The following is a 24,362-nucleotide window of genomic DNA, read 5'->3' as shown; positions in this document are numbered from 1 at the left end:
TATTATTATTATTATTATTATTATTATTATTATTATTTCCTGGTTTGGGCCCAGTTTTCCAATCTGTTTTTGGATTTAATGGAACTAAGGGGGGGGGGTGGCCCCAGGGCCAGATTTAGGTTTAATGAGGTCCTGAGCTACTGAAGGTAATGGGGCCCTGTATATGTCCAGCTGTCCTTTGTCAACAACAAATTGCCGCTGTTTTTTGTGTTGAATATGTGCTATATATTAATTTATGGACCTAATAGGTATCTAAAGCCATTTGCACATAATAAATAGGAGCCCACACAACGCAAAACACTGTTGCTGTATGTAGGTTTTATTTTACTGTGGTACTTCGGTTTAAGAAAAGTCCTGTTTACGAACGATTCGGTTTACAAACTCAGCAAAACTGGAAGTAGTGTCCTGGTTTGCAAACTTTACCTTGGTTTAAGAACGGAATCTGAATGGTAGAAGGGCACTGGCGGCGGGAGGCCTCATTCGGGAAAGAGTGCCTCGGTTTAAGAACGGTTTTGATTTAAGAACAGACTTCCGGAACAGATTAAGTTCATATACCGAGGGACCACTGTACAGTCATACCTCAATGTTACGTTTGCTTCATATTATGTTCTTACAGGTTACATCCCACGGCGACCCGGAAGTACTGGAAAGGGTTACTTCCAGGTTTCGCCACTCGCGCATGCACACAAGCGCTAAATTGCACCGTGCACCTGCGCAGATACGGCACTTCAGGTTGCACTCTTTTCATGTTGCGAACGGGCCTCCGGAACAATACAGGTACCACTGTATTTGCTTTTTATCTTTTATTTTGGAACTGTACATCCAGTTTTTCCCCCCTTTAAATTTTTTTGGGGGCCCAAGAGAGTGGGGCCCTAAGCTACAGCTTGTTTAGTTTATACGTAAATCCGGCCCCGGGTGGCCCAGAAGAGTTTGGGAACCCTCCCTTTAAAGGCCTTGAGGCTGCCCCGTGTGGGGAGATGGGGAAGCAGGATAGTGCTGGGAGAGGAAGGGGAGGCTGTGGGGCAGGAGAAGAAGGCAGCTGTCTCAGGACCCCAATACAAACACACACCCACACACCTTCATTCTTGGTCCAGGCCAGGACTTCCACCTTGTTGTGCTCCTTCACCAGGTTGTGCAACTTGATTGATTGCTGCGGAAAGAAGAGACTTAGGCACTGAGCATGTCTGAGCAGGGAAGGCTGGTCTGGGGGGGGCCTTCCAGTTGGCTCCTCTCTAGTGAGTAAAATTCAATCACATGCAAAAGGAGAGCCTGCTGGACCAGCATCTTGTTCTCACAGTCCAGCATCTTGTTCTCACAGGGGCCAACCAGGTGACTGTGGGAAACCTTGTGGCAGGGAGTTCCACAGTTTAACCATATGCTGTGTGAAGCAGGATTTTTTTTTTTTTTTTTTAGAAACGTCCTGAATCTTCCAACGTTCCCATGCATTCTAGTGTTCTCTTTCCACTTTCTCTCATGCAACTTCCATCAGCCCTGGCACAATATGGCTAAGGGGGTCAGCAGGACGGGAAAAGCCAGGCAGAAAAGCTGGTCAAATAAACCAAAGGCTGAGTGGAAGAGGTGCCTCTGAGAGGGTGGTGCCCTGCGGCGTGAGAGAGGGCGAGGTCTTCCAGGAGGCTTAAGGCACTCCCATCCTTTGCTTAGAATTAAAGCTCCATACAAATCTGACGGATTAAAGGCAGCAGTGACCTCTTGTCCTGAGTTCCAGGCTTTCAAGTTCTGTGTCTGAGTGCCCCCCCCCTTTTTTGCCCCAGAGCTTTCCCTGCGAAAACTCACTCTTTAAAACTGAAGCTCAACAAATGGCCATTGGGGTTTTCCGCAGACTGCTGTTTGCTCCAATTTGGCTTTAAAGAGCAGCTTTTTGCTGGGAAATCTCCAGAGCAAAAAAAAAACCCCAAGCACAAAAAGAGCATTTGGACATGGAGCTTTAACCGTGCCAGGAAAGAGTGGAGGAAAGCTACGTTAGGAGAAGCCCTGACCAGGGCAAAAGGAGTGGCAGACTCACCTGTCGGAGGTCGTACACCGTGAGGGCGATAGAGATGATGGACAGGATGATGATGGCAATGGAGTACTCGATGTATCCCTGGACCAGCCAGAGGGTCAGCGTGAAGGTTTGGAAGATGTAAAAAGGATTCAGGATCTGCAGAGAACATGGGGCAGAGAACATCAGTCTGCCTGTCTGCCTGTCTCTGACCGATGAGCATCCCAGGACTCCATGCTGGGCCTCTTGCCAACTAGAGAGGCAGTGTGGCGCAGGGGTTAGACTGCTGGACTAGGACCTAGGAGAGACCAGGGTTCGAATCCCCGCTAAACGGCCTCGGCCCAGTATAACTGAAGGAGCATCTCCACCCCCATCGTTCTGCCCGGACACTGAGGTCCAGCTCCGAGGGCCTTGTGGCGGTTCCCTCCCTGCGAAAAGCCAAGTTACAGGGAACCAGGCAGAGGGCCTTCTCGGTGGTGGCACCCTCCCTGTGTAACGCCCTTCCACCAGATGTCAAGGAAATAAACAACTCTCTGACTTTTAGAAGACATCTGAAGGCAGCCCTGTTTAGGGAGGTTTTTAATGCCTGATGTTTTAATGTAATTTTAATCTTTTGTTGGAAGCCGCCCAGAGTGGCTGGGGAAACCCAGCCAAATGGGCAGGGTAGAAATAATAAATGATGATGCTCCTCACTGGGCGTGACCTTGGGGACCAGTCGCTGCCTTCTCTAAGCCTAGCCTACCTCACGGGGTTGTTGTGGGGGCCCAAGCGCCATGCGCACCACCATGAGCTCCTCAGAGGAAAAGGTGCAACAAATAAATAGGTCTTTCCAGGAGCCTTAGCACAACCTTCCCACCCATCCACCCTGCCATTGCAATGGCTGCTGCCTCTTTCCCTGCAATCTTCTGAGGAAGAGTGGTATATATTTTTTGCTCTATAGGACACACTTTTCCCCCTCCAAAAATTGATGGGAAATGTGTGTGCGTCCTATGGAGCAAATGCAGGCTCCTTGGCTTCAGCGATAGCAACGCTAAGCCTCCGAAGCGCAGAGGGAGCGCTCCCTCCGTGCTCCAAAGGCTTCGTGTTGCTTTCGCTGGAGCCTGGAGAGCGAGAGGCGTCGGTGCGCACCGACCCCTCTCGCTCTCCAGGCTTCAGGGATAGCCGCGCACAGCCCCTCCCGCAGGGAGAGGCTGCACGTGGCTATGGCTTCCTCTTTAGCCCCGCGCAGCCTCTCCCGGCAGGGAGAGGTTGCGCGGGCATAAAGAGGAAGCCAAAACAGCGAGCGGGATCCATCCCGCTGGCTTTCTTGGCTTGTGCCATAGCCGCGCGCAACCCCTCCGGAAGGTAGAGGTTCGTCACAGCCTGTATGCTGCTCTTTGGGGCTGGTGCGCCCTATGGAGCGAAAAATAAGGTAACTTTAACAAATAACCAAAATAAAGGGACCCCCGTTACCTCTTTAAAGAGCAATTTCCAGATGGGGCGGACTTCGATTTCAATGGCGTTGGGGCCGCAAACCAACTTCCTGAGAAAGACAGGAGAGATGAGGAGACCCCCCCTTAAGACCTGAGGAACAAGCAGCCCAGACCTCCAGGGCAAGGCAGGGATTTGGCAGGGCGTGTGTGTTGCTCCTTCTGTCCAATCTCAAGAACATGAGAAGAACTCTGCTGGATCAGGCCAGGGGCCCATCTAGTCCAGCATCCTGTTCTCACAGGGGCTGACCAGATGCACCAAAGGGAAATCAACCAAAGCAGGATTCGAACACAAGAGCAACTCTCTCCCCTCCTGAGGTTTCCAGCCACTGGGATTCAGGAACATTGCTGCCTCTGTCTGTGGAGGCAGAGTAGAGCCGTCCTGGCTGGGAGCCCATCCATAATCCTCTCTTCATGAATTTGTCTAATCCTCTTTTACAGCCATCCAAGTTGTTGGTCCCCCACAGAAAATTATCTCCTAAGCTCCTTCCCCGCTGGATAGTGCCAGAGGCGTGGAGACATACCGTATTTTCGCCCTATAGGACGCACCGTCCCATAAGGCGCACCTAGTTTTTTGGGGGGGAAATAAAGGGGGGGGAATTATTTTCCCCCCCCAGATGCAGGGCTTGGGCGGGGGAAGCCCGAGCTTCCCCCGCCCCCAGCCCCCAGAGCAGGCAACTCTCCGCAAGGCGCGGGAGCCCGGCGCAGGCTCCCACAGCTTGCGGAGAGCTGCGCGAAGCCTGGAGAGCGAGAGGGGTCAGTGCGCACCAACCCCTCTCACTCTCCAGGCTTCAGCGAAAGCCTGCATTGGCCCCATAGGACGCACACACATTTCCCCTTCATTTTTGGAGGGCGAAAAGTGCGTCCTATAGGGCGAAAAATATGGTATTTAAGAAGCGATAGAAAGGAAAGGGAAAGGGGAAAGGGGGAGGGGAAAGGGGAAAGGGGAAAGGGAACAGGGGAGAGGGGAAAGGGGAAAGGGAAAGGGAAAGGGAAAGGGGAAAAAGGGGAAAGGGAAAGGGAACGGTGAAAAGGAAAGGAGAAAGGGAAAGGGAGAGGGGAAAGGGAAAGGAAAGGAAAGGAAAGGAAAGGAAAGGAAAGGAAAGGAAAGGAAAGGAAAGGAAAGGAAAAGGAAAGGAAAGACAAGATAAGACAAGATACCAATGAAAGAAGAATGGCAAGTTAAAATTATGGAATATGCAGAAATGGCTAAACTCACAGGAAGAGTCAGAGACAAAGACAACAGAGATTTTTAAAAAGACTGGGAATCGTTCATGCTGTATTTACAGAAATATTGTAAAGAAAAGGACTCACTAGCAGGGTTTGAGTAAAACACTGACAATTAAGAAAGCAAGAGTAAAGGTCAAGAAACAACAATACGGAAATTAATTAAATGTAAGAAGTAACTGGAAGAAAATTTGGTATGAAAATAATAAGAATGTAAGAGCATTTGGCTAAAAGAGGGAAAATAAGGAAAAATTTAAGCAGAAGTTAAAGAATCAGAAGGGGAAGTTGAGGGAAGTCGCGGGGTGGGGAGAGTTTTGTTTTGTTCTGTTTTCTTTCATATGATAAATGTGTTGAATATTAAATTGTAAAATGGAATAAAAAATGTATTACAAAAAGAAAGAGGGATTAAATTGATTCCTGCTTTGCAGCAGGTTGAACTAGATGCGGAGCAGATCTGCCCCGTGGACCACACCTGAGGGCCTTCTCCTTCCTCGTCAGCCCGTCTCCAAATTTGTGATGGATTTCGTAGCAAGTGTTGGAGTCCTCCAGCGACCTGGAAGGAGACGAGGCAGAAAGGTGAGAGGGCATTTCAGCCAGAGCCCCTCCAGCCCCTCAGAGTCTCCAGCCATCAAGTTAAAAACTCACCCAACTCTCAGGAACTGCTTTTCTGTGAGGTCCCAGACATAACGGATTTTTTGTACATGGATGTATCTCACCTGTTAGAGACAATGCATGGTTACGGTTATGGTTATTTATTTAGAAGCATCTGTAAACTGATGGGATGGGGAGATGGGAACAATGATTAAATTAACTTATTGTGAAATGATACCTATAAAATACCTATAAATTAATATGTGCAAATACATATAAATCATATAAATCATCAGATTTCTTAGGAAATTTTGGGTATTTTTCATCATGTTTCGGAATGATAAGTTTCATGATAATGTTCCGCCCTATGCTGTCTTTATGAATATTTCTTTGGTTTACTTTACTGAATCCAAATTTAAAAATTAAAAAGCTGTAGCTTCAGTGCTTGAATTTTTGCATTGGACTGGATGGCGAGAGTCATCTTCTCCAACCCCCTGCAGGATATTCAGCAAAAGAATTCCTAACAGATGACCACCCAACCTTTGAGATCTTTGGGTGAAAGTCATCGTGCAAATGTAATAAATAGCAAAGCAGTCGTAAACAATAAAACAGTAGAATACACATCCAAATTGAAGAATAACCACATAAATCACAACAAGATCTAAAATAAATATACAAAAGCAGCAACCCCCCCCCCCAAATTATCCTAAGCCAAAGAGTCTGTTCAGCAGCCTCAGCTTTTGTAGCTGGAGTCTCTCCTTCCATCCATCTCACTGGGCCCTTCTCTCCCAGGCTAGGTGGGGAAAGGGAGACGGTCTTCCAGGACTCGCAGCCAAGATGGTTTTTGGCCTCTTCAGGAGAGACTGATGGAGGATGGAGTGAAGAGTGAGAGGGGGTGGTAGTTGTGAAGGAGGGTTGGTTAGATCAGGATTAGAGGAACAGCATTTACTTAGTTACCATTGTAATTAAGTAAAAAAGAAGCAGGAACTTTTGAAACCCCATGCTTATGTACACAAACGTGAAAGACATCTGATGGCAGCCCTGTTCAGGGAAGTTTTTAATGTGTGACATTTTGATGTATTTTTACTCCTTGTTGGAAGCCGCCCAGAGTGGCTGAGGAAACCCAGCCAGATGGGTGGGGTACAAATATATTATTATTATTATTATTATTATTATTATTATTATTATTATTATTATTTGCTCCCCCCACCTTCCCCATGTAAACAGGGAGGTGGTTTTTTGGGGGGAAGGGGTTCCTGATCCTCCCGTGGAGTTCCCAAGCAGCTCCCACGATGCTCAGTGGCTCTGAATGTGCCCTTGTTCCGGAGCTGACAGAGGCTGGGAATCTAAGCAAGCCAAGGGAGATAAGGACACTGGAATGTGAACTGGAATGAGAGAGGGAGGAGGGGAAGCCGATGTCAGAGAGCAAGCAGAAGATAGCACAGAGACAGAAGGGGGGAGGCCGGGAATAGCTAGCCCAAAAACTCAGGCGCGAAAAGGTCAGTGAGAGGAGGGGAAAAGAGCAGAAGCGAAAGGGTTTTTTCCCCTATTGGAAGAAGAGGAAGGGCGGTGTTTAGACTCGGCAACTGCGAACTTGGAGTCAGACCCGGAGTGAAGGAGCTCCGGAGTGATTTATGTGTTTGAGCAATAAACCTGAGATAATTACTGCCGGTGTCTCGCTTCTGTGGGAGAGCCAAGCCGTTACAGCCCTGCTTGCCCACTGAAGCATCCCAGCCCATAAGCAGATATGGACCTCTCTGCTGTGCCCCAGATAACTCTGCCGTGGCGGCAGGGGGCGAGGATGGTGCCCTTGCCCCACTGCGCAAGCTTGTCGTCTTTGTCAAAGTTCAGTGTGCTCTGACAGTGACGTTGGCACGACAAGGGCTGGGAGACGTAGAAGTCAGGAAATTTGCCCCAGGGAAGAATTTTCAGAAAGTCCTTTTGGGGTCCAGAGGACCAGTTGGCATCTCTAGCCTCTGTGAGACACAGTATACAATTTGACACATCGCTTGGGAAGACAGGCGAACGAATGCCAGTGTCCTGGAAGAAGCAAAGATCCCCAGTGTTGAAGCAATGATTTTTCAACATCAACTTCGCTGGACGGGTCACATTGTGTGGATGCCTGATGATCGTCTTCCAAAGCAACTACTCTATTCCGAACTTAAAAATGGAAAGCGTAATGCTGGTGGTCAACAAAAGAGGCTTAAAGATCTCAAGGCAAAGCTAAAAAAATGCAGTATAAACACCAACAACTGGGAAACACTGGCCTGCAAGCGCCCCAGTTGGAGAACGGCCTTTATCAAAGGTGTCATGGGCTTTGAAGATGCTTGAACTCAGGACGCAAGGGAGACACGTGGTAAGAGGATGGCACGCTTGGCAAATCCACACTGTGATCAACTCCCACCCAGAAACCAATGTCCCCACTGTGGAAGGACGTGTGGGTCCAGAATTGGCCTCCACAGTCACTTACGGACTCATGGTTAAAACCGTGTTTATGGAAGACAAGCCTATTTGGCTACGAGGGATCACCAAAGAAGAAGAGGAAGCTTGCAGAGGCATCTTAATGGCCACTGGGATACAGGATGATGGCTCAGGTGGGCCTTTGGCTGGATCCAGCAGGCGCTTATCCTCTCACGATCACCCGGGAGGGACAGCTTCCAGGAGGAAGAGTTGACTGCAGTGACTGGAAACATCCAAGAATCTGCAGGCCTTGTTCATCCTGGGTCTCCGGTTTGCCAGCCTAGCAAAGTGTGGGGACTTGTTTGGCTGCTCCTCCTGGCCCACTTCCTGCTTCCATGCCTCACTGGGGACCTGCCAGGACCCTGGGACTGTGTGACTGAGCGATGGAGTGAGGCTCTGGGAACCAATTGGTTTGCAAACACACTCCACTGAGCAGAGCGGTTGTGGTTTGCAGTGCAAAGCCCGGGGCTTCCTCAGAAAGGAGTCTGGGGCGTGCCAAAGCTCCTCTGCCGTTGCCTGAATGCACAGAGACACAGCGGCTGCTCCGTTGTCGGAGGAAATCTGGCATAAACATTGCGTCACCCTCCGCCTTGATTTTTGAGGCTGCCCTTCCCGGCTCTTGACCCTTGTGGTCACACAGCTGGCACCGGGGACCCGCTCCGTGGCACGTTCACAGGGCTGAAGGCCTTGTCCTCATGCCACCTCCAGCAGGGAGGAGCGTGGGAACGTTGCCCCAGAGGTCCCCTCCCCTCGGCTCCATCCCTCTGCTAACAGGCAGAGCAAAACTCGGGCCCTCTGGCTTCGCTCCCGGACGTGGTTTTTCCTGTCTGTTTGCAACACAATCTGTCAATCTGCTCCAGTATCAGCTGAACCTGCTTTTGCTTCTCGTGCCATTGGTGTGTCCGTCCTTCCGCTGCTGCATGGCAAACGCCCCTGGAGGGAGCCCACAGCGGGGCAACACGGAAAGAGTTGCAGCCCAAGATTGTGGGCAGAGGACAGTTGCCTTCCGCCGTTCCCCACAAGGGCCGGCAGGATTTGGGGAGGGGGTGGAGGGGCAGCGATGCTTCTGGAAGCCACAAGAGGGGAGAACGTGGATCTCGTGTTCGAATCCTCATTGCAGATTTCCTCCAGGCATCTGGTTGGCCATGGTGAGAACTGGACACTGCCCTTGATAGGCCCCCATTGGCTTCATCCAGCAGGACTCGTCATCCTTCTTCTTCTTCTTCTTCTTCTTCTTCTTCTTTGGCGATCACTCATAGCCGAGTAAGATTGTCTTCCATAAACACGGACCTCCTCTCAGTCTCCTCTTCTCAAAGACTCAGAGAATTGTAGAGTTGGAAGGGACCCCCAAAGGTCCTCTAGTCTAACCCCGTGCAAGGCAGGAATCTCAGCCAAAGCGTGTCAAGACAGATGGCCAGGCTAAACATCTCCAGGCCCCTCAAGGATTCCTCTTAAGACTTGGCTTCCAGACCCTTCACCATCTTTGCCACCCTCTAATCTGGTCCTGGAGACTCTCCCAGTCGCAATGTGTGTTCTCCTCCTTCCTTCTTACAGAAAATGGAGGAGTCCAGCTCGGACGGGAGCAAAGGCAGCGTGCAAGTGAGCCGCACCATTGTCAAGCCAGACAGCAACGCCGCCCAGGTAAGTGCCGCACCTGCCCCTGAGCGGCCCCCGCCCTGACAAAGCATCCTGCCACTCGTCCTGGGGGAACAAGCAAGGCAGGGGGCGGCTGGCATCACAGCATCCGCTCAGTGAAAGAGCTTCTGGGGCAAAGGAGCCTTGTAGCTTCATTTGCGCATCTGCTACCCCGGGCTTATTCGGGACGGAGGCAAAGGGAAGGTTTTTGCTGGAAGATTCAGGACAGACAAAAGGAAGTCGGCAGCACAGCCTTGACCAAAGGTGTCCTGGGCTTTGAAGACACTCGAACTCAGGACGCAAGGGAGAAACGTGCTAAGAGGAAGGCACACTTGGCAAACCCTCACCAGGATCGACTCCTGTCCAGAAACCAATGTCCCCACTGTGGAAGGACGTCCACAGTCACTTACGGACTCACGGTTAAAACCGTGTTTATGGAAGACAATCTTACTAGGCTATGAGGGACCGCCAAAGAAGAAAACAATTTCCTCCGATCTAGAAAGGAAGGGGCAAGGAAGGAGGGGATAGAAAGAAGCCTCTTTCTCGTGCCCATCACTCATTTGCCGGCTTGTGCCGAGGAGAGCTCACCGTCATTCCAGGCCTCATGATGGCCCTGCTGATGACGGAATCCTGGTCAGCGCCGAAAAGGAGGTGGTCCAGCTTTTCACTGTCCAAGACGCTCTGCAAATCAAGGTGGATCACCTTCTTCCTGGTGTATTTCTGGAACTCATCCTAGGGGAGGGAAAACACAGCGTGAATCCCGTTGGTAATTCACAATCCAGTTAAAGCAGGACAAATCACGCAGCTATTCACACAAGCCTGAGGGCTCTTCCACACTCAACTTCTGCCCTGCTCTTTCCAGGCTGAGGGCCGCACTTTAGCGTTCTGTGTCCAAGCATGGAGGGTTTTTTGGGTTTGGCCCCGGAATTTTCCCTGCAAAAAACCGCTTCAAAGCTGAATTGGATTCAAATGTCCATTCGAGTTTTCCTCAGCTTAATGTTTGCTCTGATTGAGCTTTAAAGAGCTGGTTTTCATGGGGAAAGCTCTGGAATAGAAAAAGGGTGCTTGGAGACAGAGCTTTAAATCACAGACTGTACCGGACTGTCCACTTCCATGAATTTCAGACGTAATGATGGTGGCCTAAAAAATTACACCGTGAGCTTTTTGATTCCTGCATGGCAGGTGGCTGGACTAGATGACCCCAGGGGGTTTCTTTCCTACTCTAAAATTCTTCCAAACTGGAAGCTGCTCCAGGCATATGAAAAGGGTGAGCCTGTGACCTAGACTCAGGAATTAAGTACTGATCATCACAAAGGAATGGCCAGGCTCTCCAGGAGAACCCATCAACAGGTTTCCTGCCAGACAGGATTCTGCTGTAGACTGCCCCTTCTGTGATGTATGTATGATGTTTTTTGGGGGTGGTCTTGAGCTACAGAGGGACATGGGTGGTGCTGTGGTCTAAACCACAGAGCCTAGGGCTTGCTGATCAGAAGGTCAGCGGTTCGAATCCCCATGACGGGGTGAGCTCCCGTTGCTCGGTCCCTGCTCCTGCCCACCTAGCAGTTCGAAAGCACGTCAAAATGCAATTAGATAAATAGGTACCGCTCCGGCGAGAAGGTAAATGGTGTTTCCGTGCGCTGCTCTGGTTTCGCCAGAAGCGGCTTAGTCATGCTGGCCACATGACCCAGAAGCTGTATGCCAGCTCCCTTGGCCTGTAAAGCGAGATGAGTGCCGCAACCCCAAAGTCGTTTGCAACTGGACCTAAGGGTCAGGGGTCCCTTTACCTTGAGCTACAGGGTGGGAATTTCAAAAGTCTATATAAGGGCTTGCACACCTTTGTTCTGGGTTCCTCCTCCATCCTGTGTGTGGTGAGTGAGGACCCTGTTGCAACAGTTTAATAAAGATAAGGGTTTTTCAATGTCAACTTCGTTGGACTGGTCATGTTGTGCAGATGCCTGATGATTTTCTTCCAAAGCAACTACTCTATTCCCAACTTAAAAATGGAAAGCGTAATGCTGGTGGTCAACAAAAGAGGTTTAAAGACTCTCTCAAGGCAAATCTTAAAAAATGTAGTATAAACACTGACAACTGGGAAACACTGGCCTGAGAGCGCTCCAGTTGGAGAACAGCCTTGACCAAAGGTGTCATGGGCTTTGAAGATGCTCAAATTCAGGACACAAGGGAGAAACGTGCTAAGAGGAAGGCACGCTTGGCAAATCCACACCGTGATCAGCTCCCACCCGGAAATCAGTGTCCCCACTGTGGATGGACGTGTGGATCCAGAATCGGCCTCCACAGTCACTTACGGACTCACTGTTAAAACCATGTTTATGGAAGACAATCTTACTCGGCTATGAGGGATTGCCAAAGAAAGGAAAAAAACCTCCCTAAGATAATCCCATCCTCTTTTAAAGCCCTCTGAATTGGTGGCATCACTGCTTCCTGTGGGAGTGAGTTCCGCAGGTTAACCAATTCCCGGGTTACTGCCCAGTGAGATGTGGGAGACAGCCTACAGGAATCTCCGCAATGCCTGCCTGGCTGTAACCTCTGGGGATGAGAACTTGGGGAAGCTGCTTGGGAGATGCAAAGGCCACCCACCGTTGTCCGCAAGAGCACGACATCGGCCTCTTCCAAGTCGCAGGGCACGCAGTTGGCCCACACGTCCCACTCGGGCTTCCAGTAGAAGAGGAGGAGGAGGACTCCGCAGGACAGGACATACCCAGCGATGCACAGGGCCCTCCGGCACCCTTTAGTCTTGTAGCCAAATATATCCTGGGGGGGAAAGATCGGTGTATATCAGTATCAATGTCCCTGCATCATCAGAACTGCAGGTGGAGGAAATGGACAGAGAGAAGTCTTTCTTCCTCTCACATAATCAGTGCCAGATTTACGTATAAGCTAAACAAGGTATAGCTCAGGGCCCCATGCTCTTGGGGGGGCCCAAAAAATGAACGGACATTTCCAAAATAGAAGATAAAAAACAAATAAAATAAAACCTACATGCGGCAACCATGTTTTGTGTTGTGTAGGCTCCTATGATGTAAGTCAGGCATATCCAACAGGGAGATCGTGGTCTACCGGTAGATCACTGGACATCTGCGGTAGATCACAACTGTGGCTCCCCTAAAAAAAGCTCAACATTTTACCTCCTCCCTGAAAAAACTCAACAACTTGGACCTGAACCCAAAAAAAGGGGGTAGATGACTGCCAGTTTTTAACTCTGTGAGTAGATCGCAGTCTCTAGGGAGTTGGACACCCCTGATGTAAGTCATGGGCCCCGCCTGCTCAAATATCCCTGCTTTGCTCCTTTCTATATATAGGGTGCCGACATTCTGCATGGACTGGTTGCAGGGCAACATGGGCAAATGGCTTTAGGCACCTATGAGGTCCATCAGTTACCATACAGCATATATTCAACACAAAAAACAGCGACCATTTGTTGTGGACAAAGGACAGCTGGACATAGAAAGGGCCCCATTATCTTCAGGAGCTGAGGGCCGCATCAAACCTCAATCCGGCCCTGCGCATGATACTAGTTGAGCCCCTTCTGATTTATTGCTAAAGTGTGAGCTTTCTGGGGCAAAGGCAAAACTGCTCACCGGAAGAAATGATGAGGAAATAATGGTATTAGAGGGTTTTCGTAATAGATAAGGGTTTGAATAAAAACTCTGCGGGAAGTCAATCTGGGAAACAAAGTTGCTATCTAATTTGAAGTTAACCTGAGAAGTTTGGAAACTTCATAAAAATTATATTTTGGGGGGGGCTGAGGGAACCCGCTCAGACACATGTCTTGAAAGCACGGGACAAGCGGGAAAGTGCTCAGAGCCATGCGCTTTGGCGCAAAGCAATCAGGAGTGAGAAGCCCTAACCACTTGTTCTCTCTCTCTCAGGACTGCAGCCAGAAGGGCCCTGATCCACCCTTTGCACCTCGAGAGCAGGCACACCGGTCACCTGGCCTCTGCTTTCATTGCAGTAGCGAGACGAAGCCTCTCTCTATTCCGTTCCAATTGCAGAAACTATTTCTAAATGTGCATCTATCAGTGCACGCCAATGACCACATGAAGCTGTTAGGCAAATTGGCTTTTATTCCTCATTTTGTGTTTTCGTCCTGTATTTTTATGCTGTGGACTGCCCTGAGATCTACAGATGAAGGGCGACATACAAATTTAATAAATAATAATGATGATAAAGGTCATCTTTCTGAGAATGTATTTTTTTTGGAGGGGAGGGAGTTGTTTTGTCACTCCTAATGAAACCAATTCCCTTACACGCAAATATATATTTATATATAAATATATTTTTATATATTTATACACACACACATATATATACAGTGTGTGTGTGTGTGTGTGTGTGTGTTTAATCAAACGTTGTCCTATTTCTACAACAGTTTATGTGGAGAAAGACACTCCTTTACAATCCTTTACAAAGGTTCCCCCCCCCTTTCCTTGCTTCTCCCTTCTGAATTTCTGGGCCCTTTTGGCAACACAAAGACATTATTCACACACAAATTGTAACTGAATCCCAAACCAGGAAAATTTAAAATAAGGAGTCAGTCTTAACAGGCTTCCTTGAAAATTACATCCATCCAAACAATAGGATTTCAAAGAAAATGCACTTATTCCTATCATTATTATTATTATTATTTATTAAATTTGTATGCCTCCCTTCATCCGAAGATCACACACGGCAGGTCATTCAGGGTGGAAGCGTTCAAGGGAAATACCAAGCTCCTCCTGCTGCCCCTGGGATAATAATACAGTGGTACCTTGGTTTACAACCGTAATCCGTTCCGGAGGTCCGTTCGTAAACCAAAACAGGTTGTGAACCCAAGGCGTGTTTTCGCCAATGGGGCCTCCCCAAAAAATTTCTTCGTAATCCAAAAAAAAAAGGGTTGTAATCCAAAAAAAGGTTGCAAACCGGGACATGCACTTCTGGGTTTGACGTGTTTGTAATCCAAAACGTATACAAACCAAGGTACCACTGTGATGATGCTGATGCTGATAATAATATATTATTATTATTATTATTATTATTATTATTATTATTATTATTATTTCTACCCTGCCCATGTATTTCTACCGCACTCTGGGCGACTTCCAACAAAAGATTAAAAAAAATTAAAATATCAGTCCTTAAAAACCTCCCAATACAGGGCTGCCTTCAGATGTCTTGTAAATGTCAGAAGGGATGCCTTTGGCCACCCATCAGGCTGGGCAGCTCCCAAAAGAATATTAAACAGAAGAAAACTTCAAACATTAAAAACAGGGAAGGAAGAAAAAGAAATCAGGGAGAGCCCTTTTAAAATGGGGGGGGGGGGGTTGTTACTGGAATGATGTTTTCTATTTTGACTTTATTCTGTGAACCGCCCTGGGACCTCTGGGTTTAGGGCACTGGATGAATCCTGGCCACGGCAACCCAGTTGGATGGGCGGCATATAAATGATATTATTATTATTATTATTATTATTATTATTATTATTATCAACTCCTTCCTGCCCACCCCATGCAGCCACTGCCAAAGGCCCCCCAAGGCCCCCACCTGTTCCCCAGGCCTGTTGGCTCCCCAATCCCGGCCCCTGTGCCCCATGTCTCCCCGTCCCCTGGGGGGTCCCCCCCTCCCCCCCCGCTGGCACGCACTTGGGGGCATCTGGGCAGCCTCTCGGGGGTCGATGGGGCCGCTCCGCTGTTGATGAAGCTGATGCTGAGGAGGCGGCCCCGCGAGCTGGCGGTGGCCACCGACGGTGACCGTTTGGCCCCCCAGGGCCAGGGCAGCAACCAGCGGAGCCCCCTCGGACTGGGCTCCACGGTGCCAGCGGCCGGGCCCCACAGCCAGGAGGAGCCGCCAGGGCAGAATCCGAGCCAGGCAGGGAGGCCGGGGGGCCCAGGGAAGGATGCTCAGAGCGAGGACCAGCCCATCCGTCTCCATCGCCCGCATCCCCATCGCCATGACGACTTGGGCTTCTTACATCGGCGCGCTGCCTCCCCCCCCCCCATCCGCAGCACCACAGCGCAGAAAGGGGGCCCCAAAACACACGTGACCTTGGGAAGGTTGCCGGGGGCTGGATCAGGCCAAGGCCTCCAGAGATGCAGGGAAGGAGCCCAGCGAGCCGCCGCCCCCGGGGTTATAAGAAAATAACTGCTCCTTTATCTCTTAAGGCAGGCCCCACAAATAACCCAGAGATGCATTTTAAATAAAAGGACGCATTCTACTCATGTAAAAACACGCTGATTCTGATGCGCAGCGTAATTCCTGGACAGTCCACAGGCCGGACTGAGAAGGTGATTGGGCCGGATCCAGCCCACGGGCCTAAGGTTGCCTACCCCTGGCTTATGGGGTATCCAAGAGCCATATAGAGTCCTGAAGTGGGTTCCCTATGGCAGGGGTCAGTAGCCTTTTTCAGCTGGGGGCCAGTCCACTGTCCCTCAGACCTTTTGGAGGGCCGGACTATATTTTTTGGGGGGGGGCATGAATGAATTCCTATGCCCCACAAATAATCCAGAGATGCATTTTAAATAAAAGGACACATTCTACTCATGTAAAAACATGCTGATTCCTGGACTGTCTGCGGGCCGGATTGAGAAGGTGATTGGGCCGCATCCGGCCCCCAGGCTGCCTACCCCTGCTTTATGGGGTCTCCAAGAGCCATATAGAGTCCTTAAGTGGGTTCCCTACGGGTAGGAGAAAATAACAGAGGCCAAGCAGAGAATATTGAGAAGTAAAGCGGCTAGTAAGCCTGATCTTTATTGATCTGTTGCAACAGGGTCCCCACTCACCCCACGCAGGGAGGGAGGAGAGAACCCAGAATAAAGGTTCCATACCAATAGGGAACCCACTTCAGGATTCTACGCGGGCTCATGGATACCCCATAAGGGAAAAGGAGCAGGTTCTGTTTACATTCCTCTGCCTTCAGATATCAGCAGGTGATTAAATGCTTACCTCGAGCTGCTAAAATAAATTAATCCCTTCCTGGTTCCTGCATACCAAGCTCCCGTTAAAAGCCAGGAGCAAGCTAGGCTGGTATGGTTGCATTTTACTGACAGCTTTCGCCTGGCTCTGTGGCAGGATCTTTATCTCTTGCAATAGCCTGCCCTGGCGGTGGAGCACCTGCGGGCTCAGCCCTCTCCACTTCAAAAAGCGAAATGGCTATTTTATTCCAGCAAAGACACGTGTTTCAGGGGAAAAGGCCTCTCTGCAAAAGCTATGCTTAATGTGCACAAAACCTTGTGTGGAGGCTTGCATTTGCAGAATGGCTTTGTTTGCAGACGAAATAAATTTAAAAATTTAAAAAAATTGTCCAGCAGCAACTTAGAGGCCAACTAAGTCTGTTCTGGGTCTAAGCTTTGGTGTGCATGCACACTTCTGAAGTCAGAAGTCATCAGACCTATATACAGTGGACGCTTGGGTTGCGAACATGATCCGTGCGGGATGCACGTTTGCAACCTGCAGCGTCCGCAACCCACAGCAGCGCATCTGTGCACGTGTGGGTCGTGATTTGGTGCTTCTGTGCATGTGCAAAGTGTGATTTAGCACGACTGCCGAAACCTGGAAGTAGCCTGTTCCGGTACTTCCGCGTTTCGGCTGGTGCGTAACCCAAAAAAACGCAACCTGAAGCGTCTGTAACCCGAGGTATGACTGTATATAGTGGGAGGGTGGGGTTTTTCTCAGGAGGGTAGTAGGAGATGGGTGATTAACTCAATGGGTAGGGTAAACCTGTTGACGACTGTTAACAACTGCAATTAGTCCTACAGGAAAAAGCAAGGGATAGTATGCAGATTAGCATGTGTAATGAGACAAGAATCCAATATCTCTATTCTCTCCATAGTTTTTAGTTTAGTGATAAGTTGTAATTCAACAACTTGCCTTTCCAGTCTGTTTCTGAAATTCTTTTGCAATAAGACAGCTGCTCTGATATCCTGTATTGAATGCCCTGGGAGATTGAAGTGTTCTCCTACTGGCTCCTCTGTCTTGTGATTTTTGCAGAGAACAGGAGCAGAAGCTAAAGCAGGGAGTGGGGAGAAGGTGGAGTCTTTGTTAAGATGGAGTCTGGTGTTAATGGACAACTCATCCCTGAGTGTCTGGGTCTGTCTCAGAAGCCGCCAGCAGGTTGGGGAAGGGACTTGCCACTGTCTGTCTCTCTCTCGCTGGGACCAAACAGAGAAGAGTTCTGGACTGGACCAACAAGTAAGAACTTAAGAAAACTGGACTGCATTGCTAGTTGTTTAAGAGCAATGGGTTGGCTTGTATTTGCAACATTTTTTGTAACACATTTAAAGGCGGCAAAAAAGGCTCCCACATGAATCAAAGTAAGGACTCAGCTATACGCCTGCAAATACAGTGGTACCTCGGTTTTTGAACGCAATCCATTCCAGAAGACCGTTCAAGTTCTGAAACGTTCGACAACCGAAAACTCAATAGCTGACCACCTCAGGATCTTGTGCTCAGCGGAATGTTCAACTTCCGAGGCGCGTTCAAAAACAGAAGCATCTACTTCCGGGTTTACAGCATTCAAAAACCTAAATGTTCGTCAGTGGAGACGTTTGAAAACCGAGATACCACTGTAAAATGTTTAAGTGTGTTGCAAAGTGCAATACACAAATGTGACACTAGATGGCGATGGTGAGCCATGTCAAATTCAATATGTTTTTCAAAACTTTTTTTAAAAAAAACCTTTTCACAGTGTTTTTTATATGTGTGTAGATTCCACCCAAGAGCCAAGTGGGGGGGATTGTTTTGTAGGTGAGCTCTTCCCTCCACGCTTAGCTGGTGGAAGGAAGACACCTTCACCAAGAGGCTACCAAGACAGTGGCCAGGCTTGCTTTGAAGCAGCGCCTGGTGGAAAGCTCAGCCTTCCATCTCTGGGGCACAAACTCCCCCCTCCCCAGTTGTTGTTCCGATCTGCCTTCATCTTGCCACAGATCATCACCCCAACACTTGAGCCCCTGCGGCCCTCCCTCACTCCCACCATCGGGGCCGCAGGACGGGATCCTCCAGTGGAAGGGGGGGAACGAGCCCATTTCCAAAAGCGACTGATCTCAGAAGCGCCAGTGCAGCATGCAGGCAAGGCGGAAGAAAGCCTGGTGGAGGAAGCCAGCAGCGGCGGCGCTGCCCCAGGGGAACAGCCAGCCTGCGTGGCACAGCCCTGGCACGGCCATCAAGGCACCGGGGGATGCTCCCAGGTGAGAGAGCAGCCATGGAAAAAGCACACCAAGAACTCTGGCCAATATAAGTTACAATAGTGGGAGTGGTCCCTACTCGCAAAAACTAATCCATTGAAAAGTCTGTATTCTGACAAGGATTACAAACTCAAATAGAGGTTACAAACTTAAACAGAGATATCAAACTCAAACTCATAAGGATATGTATAACACAATAATTCGTTACAGTATTAGAGATAAGAGTTTATGAGTAGAGATAAGTTCATGTTAGTCCATAGTCAGATTTGACGTGAAGATCTTAGTTTCAATCCTTGAGCAGGAGTCAGAAGTCGGTTATGGATCAGAAACCAGGACAGGGCCTGTTTCTATGTATTCACCTTCAGCTAATTTTTAAGGGGTCGTGTAAGTTGAAGAATTTGAATAAATAAATCCTGTTATTTTCTACATTTCTCAGAGATAACAACTAAGTGTGGGTAGATCAACGTGTATCGCGAGCTTTTCCCACTATTGAAACTTATATTGGCCAGAGTTCTTGGTGTGCTTTTTTCTTGGTATATTTAATAACAAGAACTCCAACTTCATTAGAGAGCAGCCAGGGCATTTGGATGACTCCCAAGAAATGAAGGTGTGGACAGAGCCCTTTCCCCACCTCCAGGATGTGTGGAAAAGATGTCTCCAGTCCTTCCGCTGGGCAGGGGGGTGGAAAGAGTTTGTGTGTTTCTCTCTGTCCCTCACAGGGAAGATGGAGCAAGCTTGTTTTAATTGGGGACCAGGAGGTGGGATCTCCTTCACTGGGGAGTTTGAAGCAGACATTGGATGCCCATCTGTCTGGGATTCTTCAGCTGGCATTTCTGCGTTGCAGGGAGTCAGACTAGGGGGCCCATAACTCTACTATTCTGTAATTCTATGTGACCCCATCAAAGGCGTTTACCCTAAACCCCCAGGAAACATTTGTCCAAAATTAAAGTCGGCCAAACAATCTGCCTAAGGCGCCTGCATCTTCTCTGGATCAAGATTAAATTCATTCTCCCTCATCCAGTCCAGCACTGAGCTTAAGAAGTTGCCCAAGATGGTCTCCTGTCTACTGAGGCAGGAAGAATCGCAGAACTGTAGCGTCGGAAGGGACCCCCAGGGGTCATCTAGTCCAACCCCCTGCAGTGCAGGAATCTCAGCTAAAGCATCCCTGACAGGCGTCCGTCTAACCTGAGCTGGATGTCTCACGCAGAGCGTGCCCTGTCACCAACACCCCAGCACAGTCTCTGTGGCAGCTCTTAAAAAACGGAGTGAGGAAGTCAAGACCCGCAGGGCAGAGGAGGCGTCGCCCAGAACCTCCTTCTACGCCCTCCCTGCAAGGTAGGAGTGGGACCGCTGCAATGCTGAGTCTCCCCAAACCCCACACCCCACTCCATACCCAGAAGCACACTGTGGTGAATGGTACTGAAAGCTACTGAGAGGTTTAGGAAGACCAACACACGCCTCCTGGTATAGATCCCAGGAAGGTGACCCAGGCAGGGCCCAGATCAAAATGGACCTTACATTTCTGCATTTCATCCAGAACCCCCTGGAGCTGAGGACCCGCTTCCTGCTCAGCCCGCCTGGAAGCACTGCATGCTGCAACCTTTTGCTGCAGTCCCCCTTTTCATTCTCTGCAGGCACCAGCCGACTCGCCTGGCCTGAATCCATCCTTTTTAAAGGGGACACATCCACCTGTGGATTCACAGGGAGAAAAAAGCAAGCCGTCCAATGTCGTCCGGTCCCCTCCCAGCCCCAGCCCCTCGGTTGTTGCTCAGGGGCGCTTTCCCAGGGAGCCAGCCTAGGGCTAGGAGGAGCAAGCCTTCTTCTGGAGCCAAGAGTAGGAAGGAATTCCTGAGATTCCTGGAAACCCGGCTGATTTGGGGAGCCAGAAAGCTCAGTTCTCCGCTGCCTCTTACCAGCTCATCCTCCTTTCCCTGGTTGAGGAGGTGGCGGTGGTCCTTCAGAAGGTCTTCCCCCATCAAACTTGGCGGCTGTCAAGCAGTCCAGGGCGTCCTCTCCCCCAAGGATGGCAGCAGCAACCGAAGCTCCGGCTGATCTGAACTCGGGGCAGAGCAGTCACTGTCTCCATGGTGTTGCCACCTGCCTCTAAGAGCACACGCCTTCTTTTAGCCAAACCTGCAGCGGGGAAAAACCTGTTCCAGCCTCTGGAGCCTTTCAGGCTTTCTCTCTCCCTCTCCCTCTGGTGTTATGCAAGACCCTGCAGGAGACACCTGAGGAGGGATGCCCTGTCCAGGTGCCCTTTGACCCTTCACCTCCACCGCCTATGCCCCAGGCAGAAATTCCAGCCTGGAGTTGCCTGGCATGCAGAAGGACTCACCTGTTCGCTGGACTCCTGTCGCTCAGCTCTTTGCCAGCCCCTGCCTCACCCTCAGAGCCTCATCTTGGAAGGAGAAGAGTGGAGAGATGTGTAGGTATTGTGCATTTGAAGCACATCCCCCCCCCAAAGAAAATTCAGGGAACAGTGGTTTACCAGAACTACAACTCCCAACACCCTTAACAAACTACAGTTCACAGGATTCTTGGGGGGAAAGGGTCATTTGAGAGGGAGGGATATAATATTTTAAATATTGCTTATGATCGACATTTGACATCCTTTTAAACATGTTGTGGGGGATTATTGGTTTGTTCTTTTCTTGTTTTTATTACGTATTTTGTGTTTTTAGCTGGTATTTTTATGTTGTGAACCTCCCTGACATCTATGAGTAAAGAACGGTATACAAATTTTAATAATAATAATAATTTTGTAAATGTTTTTATTAATTTTTCCAGTATAACAATAAGCACAACCCCTGGGAGGGATATAAATTGAATAAATAAGGGAGAAAATGTGCTCTGAATGTATGGTGTGCGATCGACGGAAGCTTCGTGTTTCCAGTTCCATGTTTCCGGGTGCAAAGTGCTTGCATGAGTTTGCAAAAAAAGGGGAGGCTGTTAAGGACCCTGACAGACCATAATATGTTACCCAAGAACTCTAGGTGGTCATCCCGGCCTGGAAAGCAGGATGTGGTGTGACAGACTGAACTGCAGACACAGGACATCGCAGAAAAGGGTTGGCTGATAATAGACACCCATTTTCTTTGATAAAAGAGCTGGAAAAGATGCTAAACTCTCTGGCATCCAAAGGGGCTCCCCCTGCTCCTTCCTGCCTTTGCAAAGCTCTCATCCAGTTTGGCTAATAGTCACGGAAGTGGTGAAAGGTTGGGAGAAATTCCAGGCTGAGATTGCCTGCCCTCAGCCTTTGGCTCAGGTGACTTGGAGGCAGCCTTCCTCAAGGACCTCCCTTGGAGTGGGGGCTCTTCCAGGACTCCATAGGAGGGACAAAGAACATCCGGAGAGCCCTGCAGGATCAGGCCAGGGGACCACCTAGTCCAGTCTGCTGCTCTCACAGGGAAACCTGCAAGCAGGATTCGGGCCCAGGACCAGCTCCCCCCTCCCGTGGTCTCTAGCAACTGGGATTCAGAGCAGAGCCATCATGAATTTGTCTCATCTTCTTTTCAAGCCACCCAAGTCGGTGGCTGTCACTTCCTCCTGCGGCAGGGAGTTCCATAGTTTAACTACTGTGTTTTTCGCTCCATAAGACACACTTTTTCCTTCCTAAAAAGTAAGGGGAATTGTCTGTGTGTCTTATGGAGCGAATGCGTGTCCCTGGGGCAAAAAGCAGATCATCCTTTTTTTTTTTTTTTTTGAAAGAGGGGTGTTGAAACAAAGCCACTAATCGGCAAGCGATCGAGGAGGGAGATAAGGGACGCTAGCAATAAAGGAGGCTGCCTGGGAGGGGGGAGGTAAAGAGAAGCGAACTTGCAAGGAGAGGAGACAGGAAGACTAAATCAATGAGGAGAGAAATTAGAAGAAAAGGAGGAGCAAAAAACTGCTCCAGCTAAGGAAAAGACACTAATGCAAACAAGAGGGAAGGGGGTGTTGAAAGGAAGCAGCTGATCGGTGGGATCGGGAGAGAGATAAGGGACGCTAGCGATAAAGGAGGCTGCCTGGGAGGAGGGAGGTAAAAGCCCATGGATCCTCAGGATTTTTGCACTGGGCCACCCCAAATTCACCATCAGATCACATAGCATGTCCATGGCTACAGCCTGCACCCAAAAAATCACGCACCCACTGTTTCCTGGGGCCGCAATGGTGCAAAAACGTGGTTACAAAGCACGGATCCACACGGATCCTCAGGATTTTTGCATTGGGCTACCCCAAACTCACCGTCAAATCACATGTCTGTGGCCACAGCATGAATCACAAAAATCATACATCCACTGTTTCATTTAGAATATTTTTTTTCTTGTTTTCCTCCTCTAAAAACTAGGTGCGTCTTACAGTCAGGTGCGTCTTATGGAGCGAAAAATACGGTATGTGCTGCATGGAAAAGCCCTTCCTTTTAGCATTTCTGTTGCCCTTTTTAGGAAGCTTCTTCCATCTCCCCAATGTCCTTTTTGAGGCGAGGTGGCCAGGATTGGACACAAACGCTTTTCCTGCTTTCTGCCAAACGAGCCAGCATCCCAGTTCCGCACGACTCCCATCCCTTGCCCTTCCCTGCCAGGGTGCCCATCCCGCCCGCCCACCTCACTCTCTGTCTCCTTGTCTCCTTTTAAGATCTGGGTGCTCAAGAAAACGGAGGCTGAGGTGGTGCCAGCCTGAAGGGAGGAGCTGCCCTCCCCGCTGCTAATCCCTTTGAGCACCTGAGATTTGATCTCCCTGTGAGGATCTGATCTCCCCCGTGAGGATCGGTTTCCTTTCAGCGAGGGCCAGCAAAGGTCGTGGGCCAGGAATCATTAAGGGTGGCAAGGCAGGACTGCCAAGCAGGGCTGGGCTGTGGGAGAGAGATGTCGACACCTGGGAATGTTGAGGGTGAGGAATTAGGAGCGAAGTGCAGATTGGGCAATTGGCACTCATCCCCTGTGACTCACCTGGGCCTCACCTGAGCGGGTAGAGAAAACAGGTCTGGTGCCAGCATGAACTGCCCACCATTCACCCTAAACCACTCGGGGCAGGTTGCAACAATAAAACACAACAACAAAAACAAGAAGTTTGAAACGACTTACAATCACAGAAATCCTCTAGTTGTGAACGACCCTTCTTTGGGATTTTGCCATCCTGTAATGCTATGAAGTACGACAAGGATGTATATTGTCTCCCTGTTTATTCAACTTATGTGCAGAATTCATCATGCGAAAGGCTGGGCTGGATGACTCCCAAGCCGGAATTAAGATTGCCGGAAGAAATATCAACAACCTCAGATATGCACATGACACAACCTTGATGGCAGAAAGTGAGGAGGAATTAAAGAACCTTTTAATGAGAGTGAAAGAGGAGAGCGCAAAATATGGTCTGAAGCTCAACATCAAAAAAACAAAGATCATGGCCACTGGTCCCATCACCTCCTGGCAAATAGAAGGGGAAGAAATTGAGGCAGTGAGAGATTTTACTTTCTTGGGCTCCATGATCACTGCAGATGGTGACAGCAGCCACGAAATTAAAAGACGTCTGCTTCTTGGGAGAAAGGTGATGGCAAACCTAGACAGCATCTTGAAAAGCAGAGATATCACCTTGCCAACAAAGGTCCCTATAGTTCAAGCTATGGTTTTCCCAGTAGTGATGTATGGAAGTGAGAGCTGGACCATAAAGAAGGCTGATTGCCGAAGAATTGATGCTTTTGAATTATGGCGCTGGAGGAGACTCTTGAGAGTCCCATGGACTGCAAGAAGATCAAACCTCTCCATTCTGGAGGAAATCAGCCCTGAGTGCTCACTGGAAGGACAAATCCTGAAGCTGAGACTCCAACAC

At 49.3% G+C, this 24,362-nt stretch overlaps 1 protein-coding gene across 3 annotated transcripts in view; it reads right to left on the bottom strand.

Moving 5' to 3' along the window:
* Positions 1–20,748, bottom strand: part of LOC308478106 (putative cation-transporting ATPase 13A5) — a 52,312-nt gene extending 31,564 nt beyond the window's left edge. Inside the window, exons 1-8 of one of the 3 annotated variants that reach the window (XM_081007384.1) lie at positions 20,471–20,748; positions 11,980–12,153; positions 9,970–10,113; positions 5,341–5,411; positions 5,168–5,248; positions 3,452–3,521; positions 2,024–2,158; positions 1,078–1,150 (exon numbers count right to left, since the gene is read on the bottom strand). In XM_081007384.1, the coding sequence (XP_080863510.1) occupies positions 1,078–1,150; positions 2,024–2,158; positions 3,452–3,521; positions 5,168–5,248; positions 5,341–5,411; positions 9,970–10,113; positions 11,980–12,153; positions 20,471–20,533 (811 nt within the window). In that variant the 5' untranslated portion in view covers positions 20,534–20,748. Of the gene's footprint in view, positions 1–1,077; positions 1,151–2,023; positions 2,159–3,451; positions 3,522–5,167; positions 5,249–5,340; positions 5,412–6,496; positions 6,548–9,969; positions 10,114–11,979; positions 12,154–20,470 lie in introns of those variants that run through there. The other 2 variants (XM_081007385.1, XM_081007386.1) reach the window with 2 other exon arrangements.
* Between the last annotated feature and the right edge of the window lie 3,614 nt (positions 20,749–24,362).

Source organism: Podarcis pityusensis (genome assembly GCF_964106645.2).
Source record: "Podarcis pityusensis genome assembly, chromosome: 5".
NCBI lineage: Eukaryota > Metazoa > Chordata > Lepidosauria > Squamata > Lacertidae > Podarcis > Podarcis pityusensis.
This window is presented reverse-complemented; position numbering and strand designations above follow the sequence as displayed.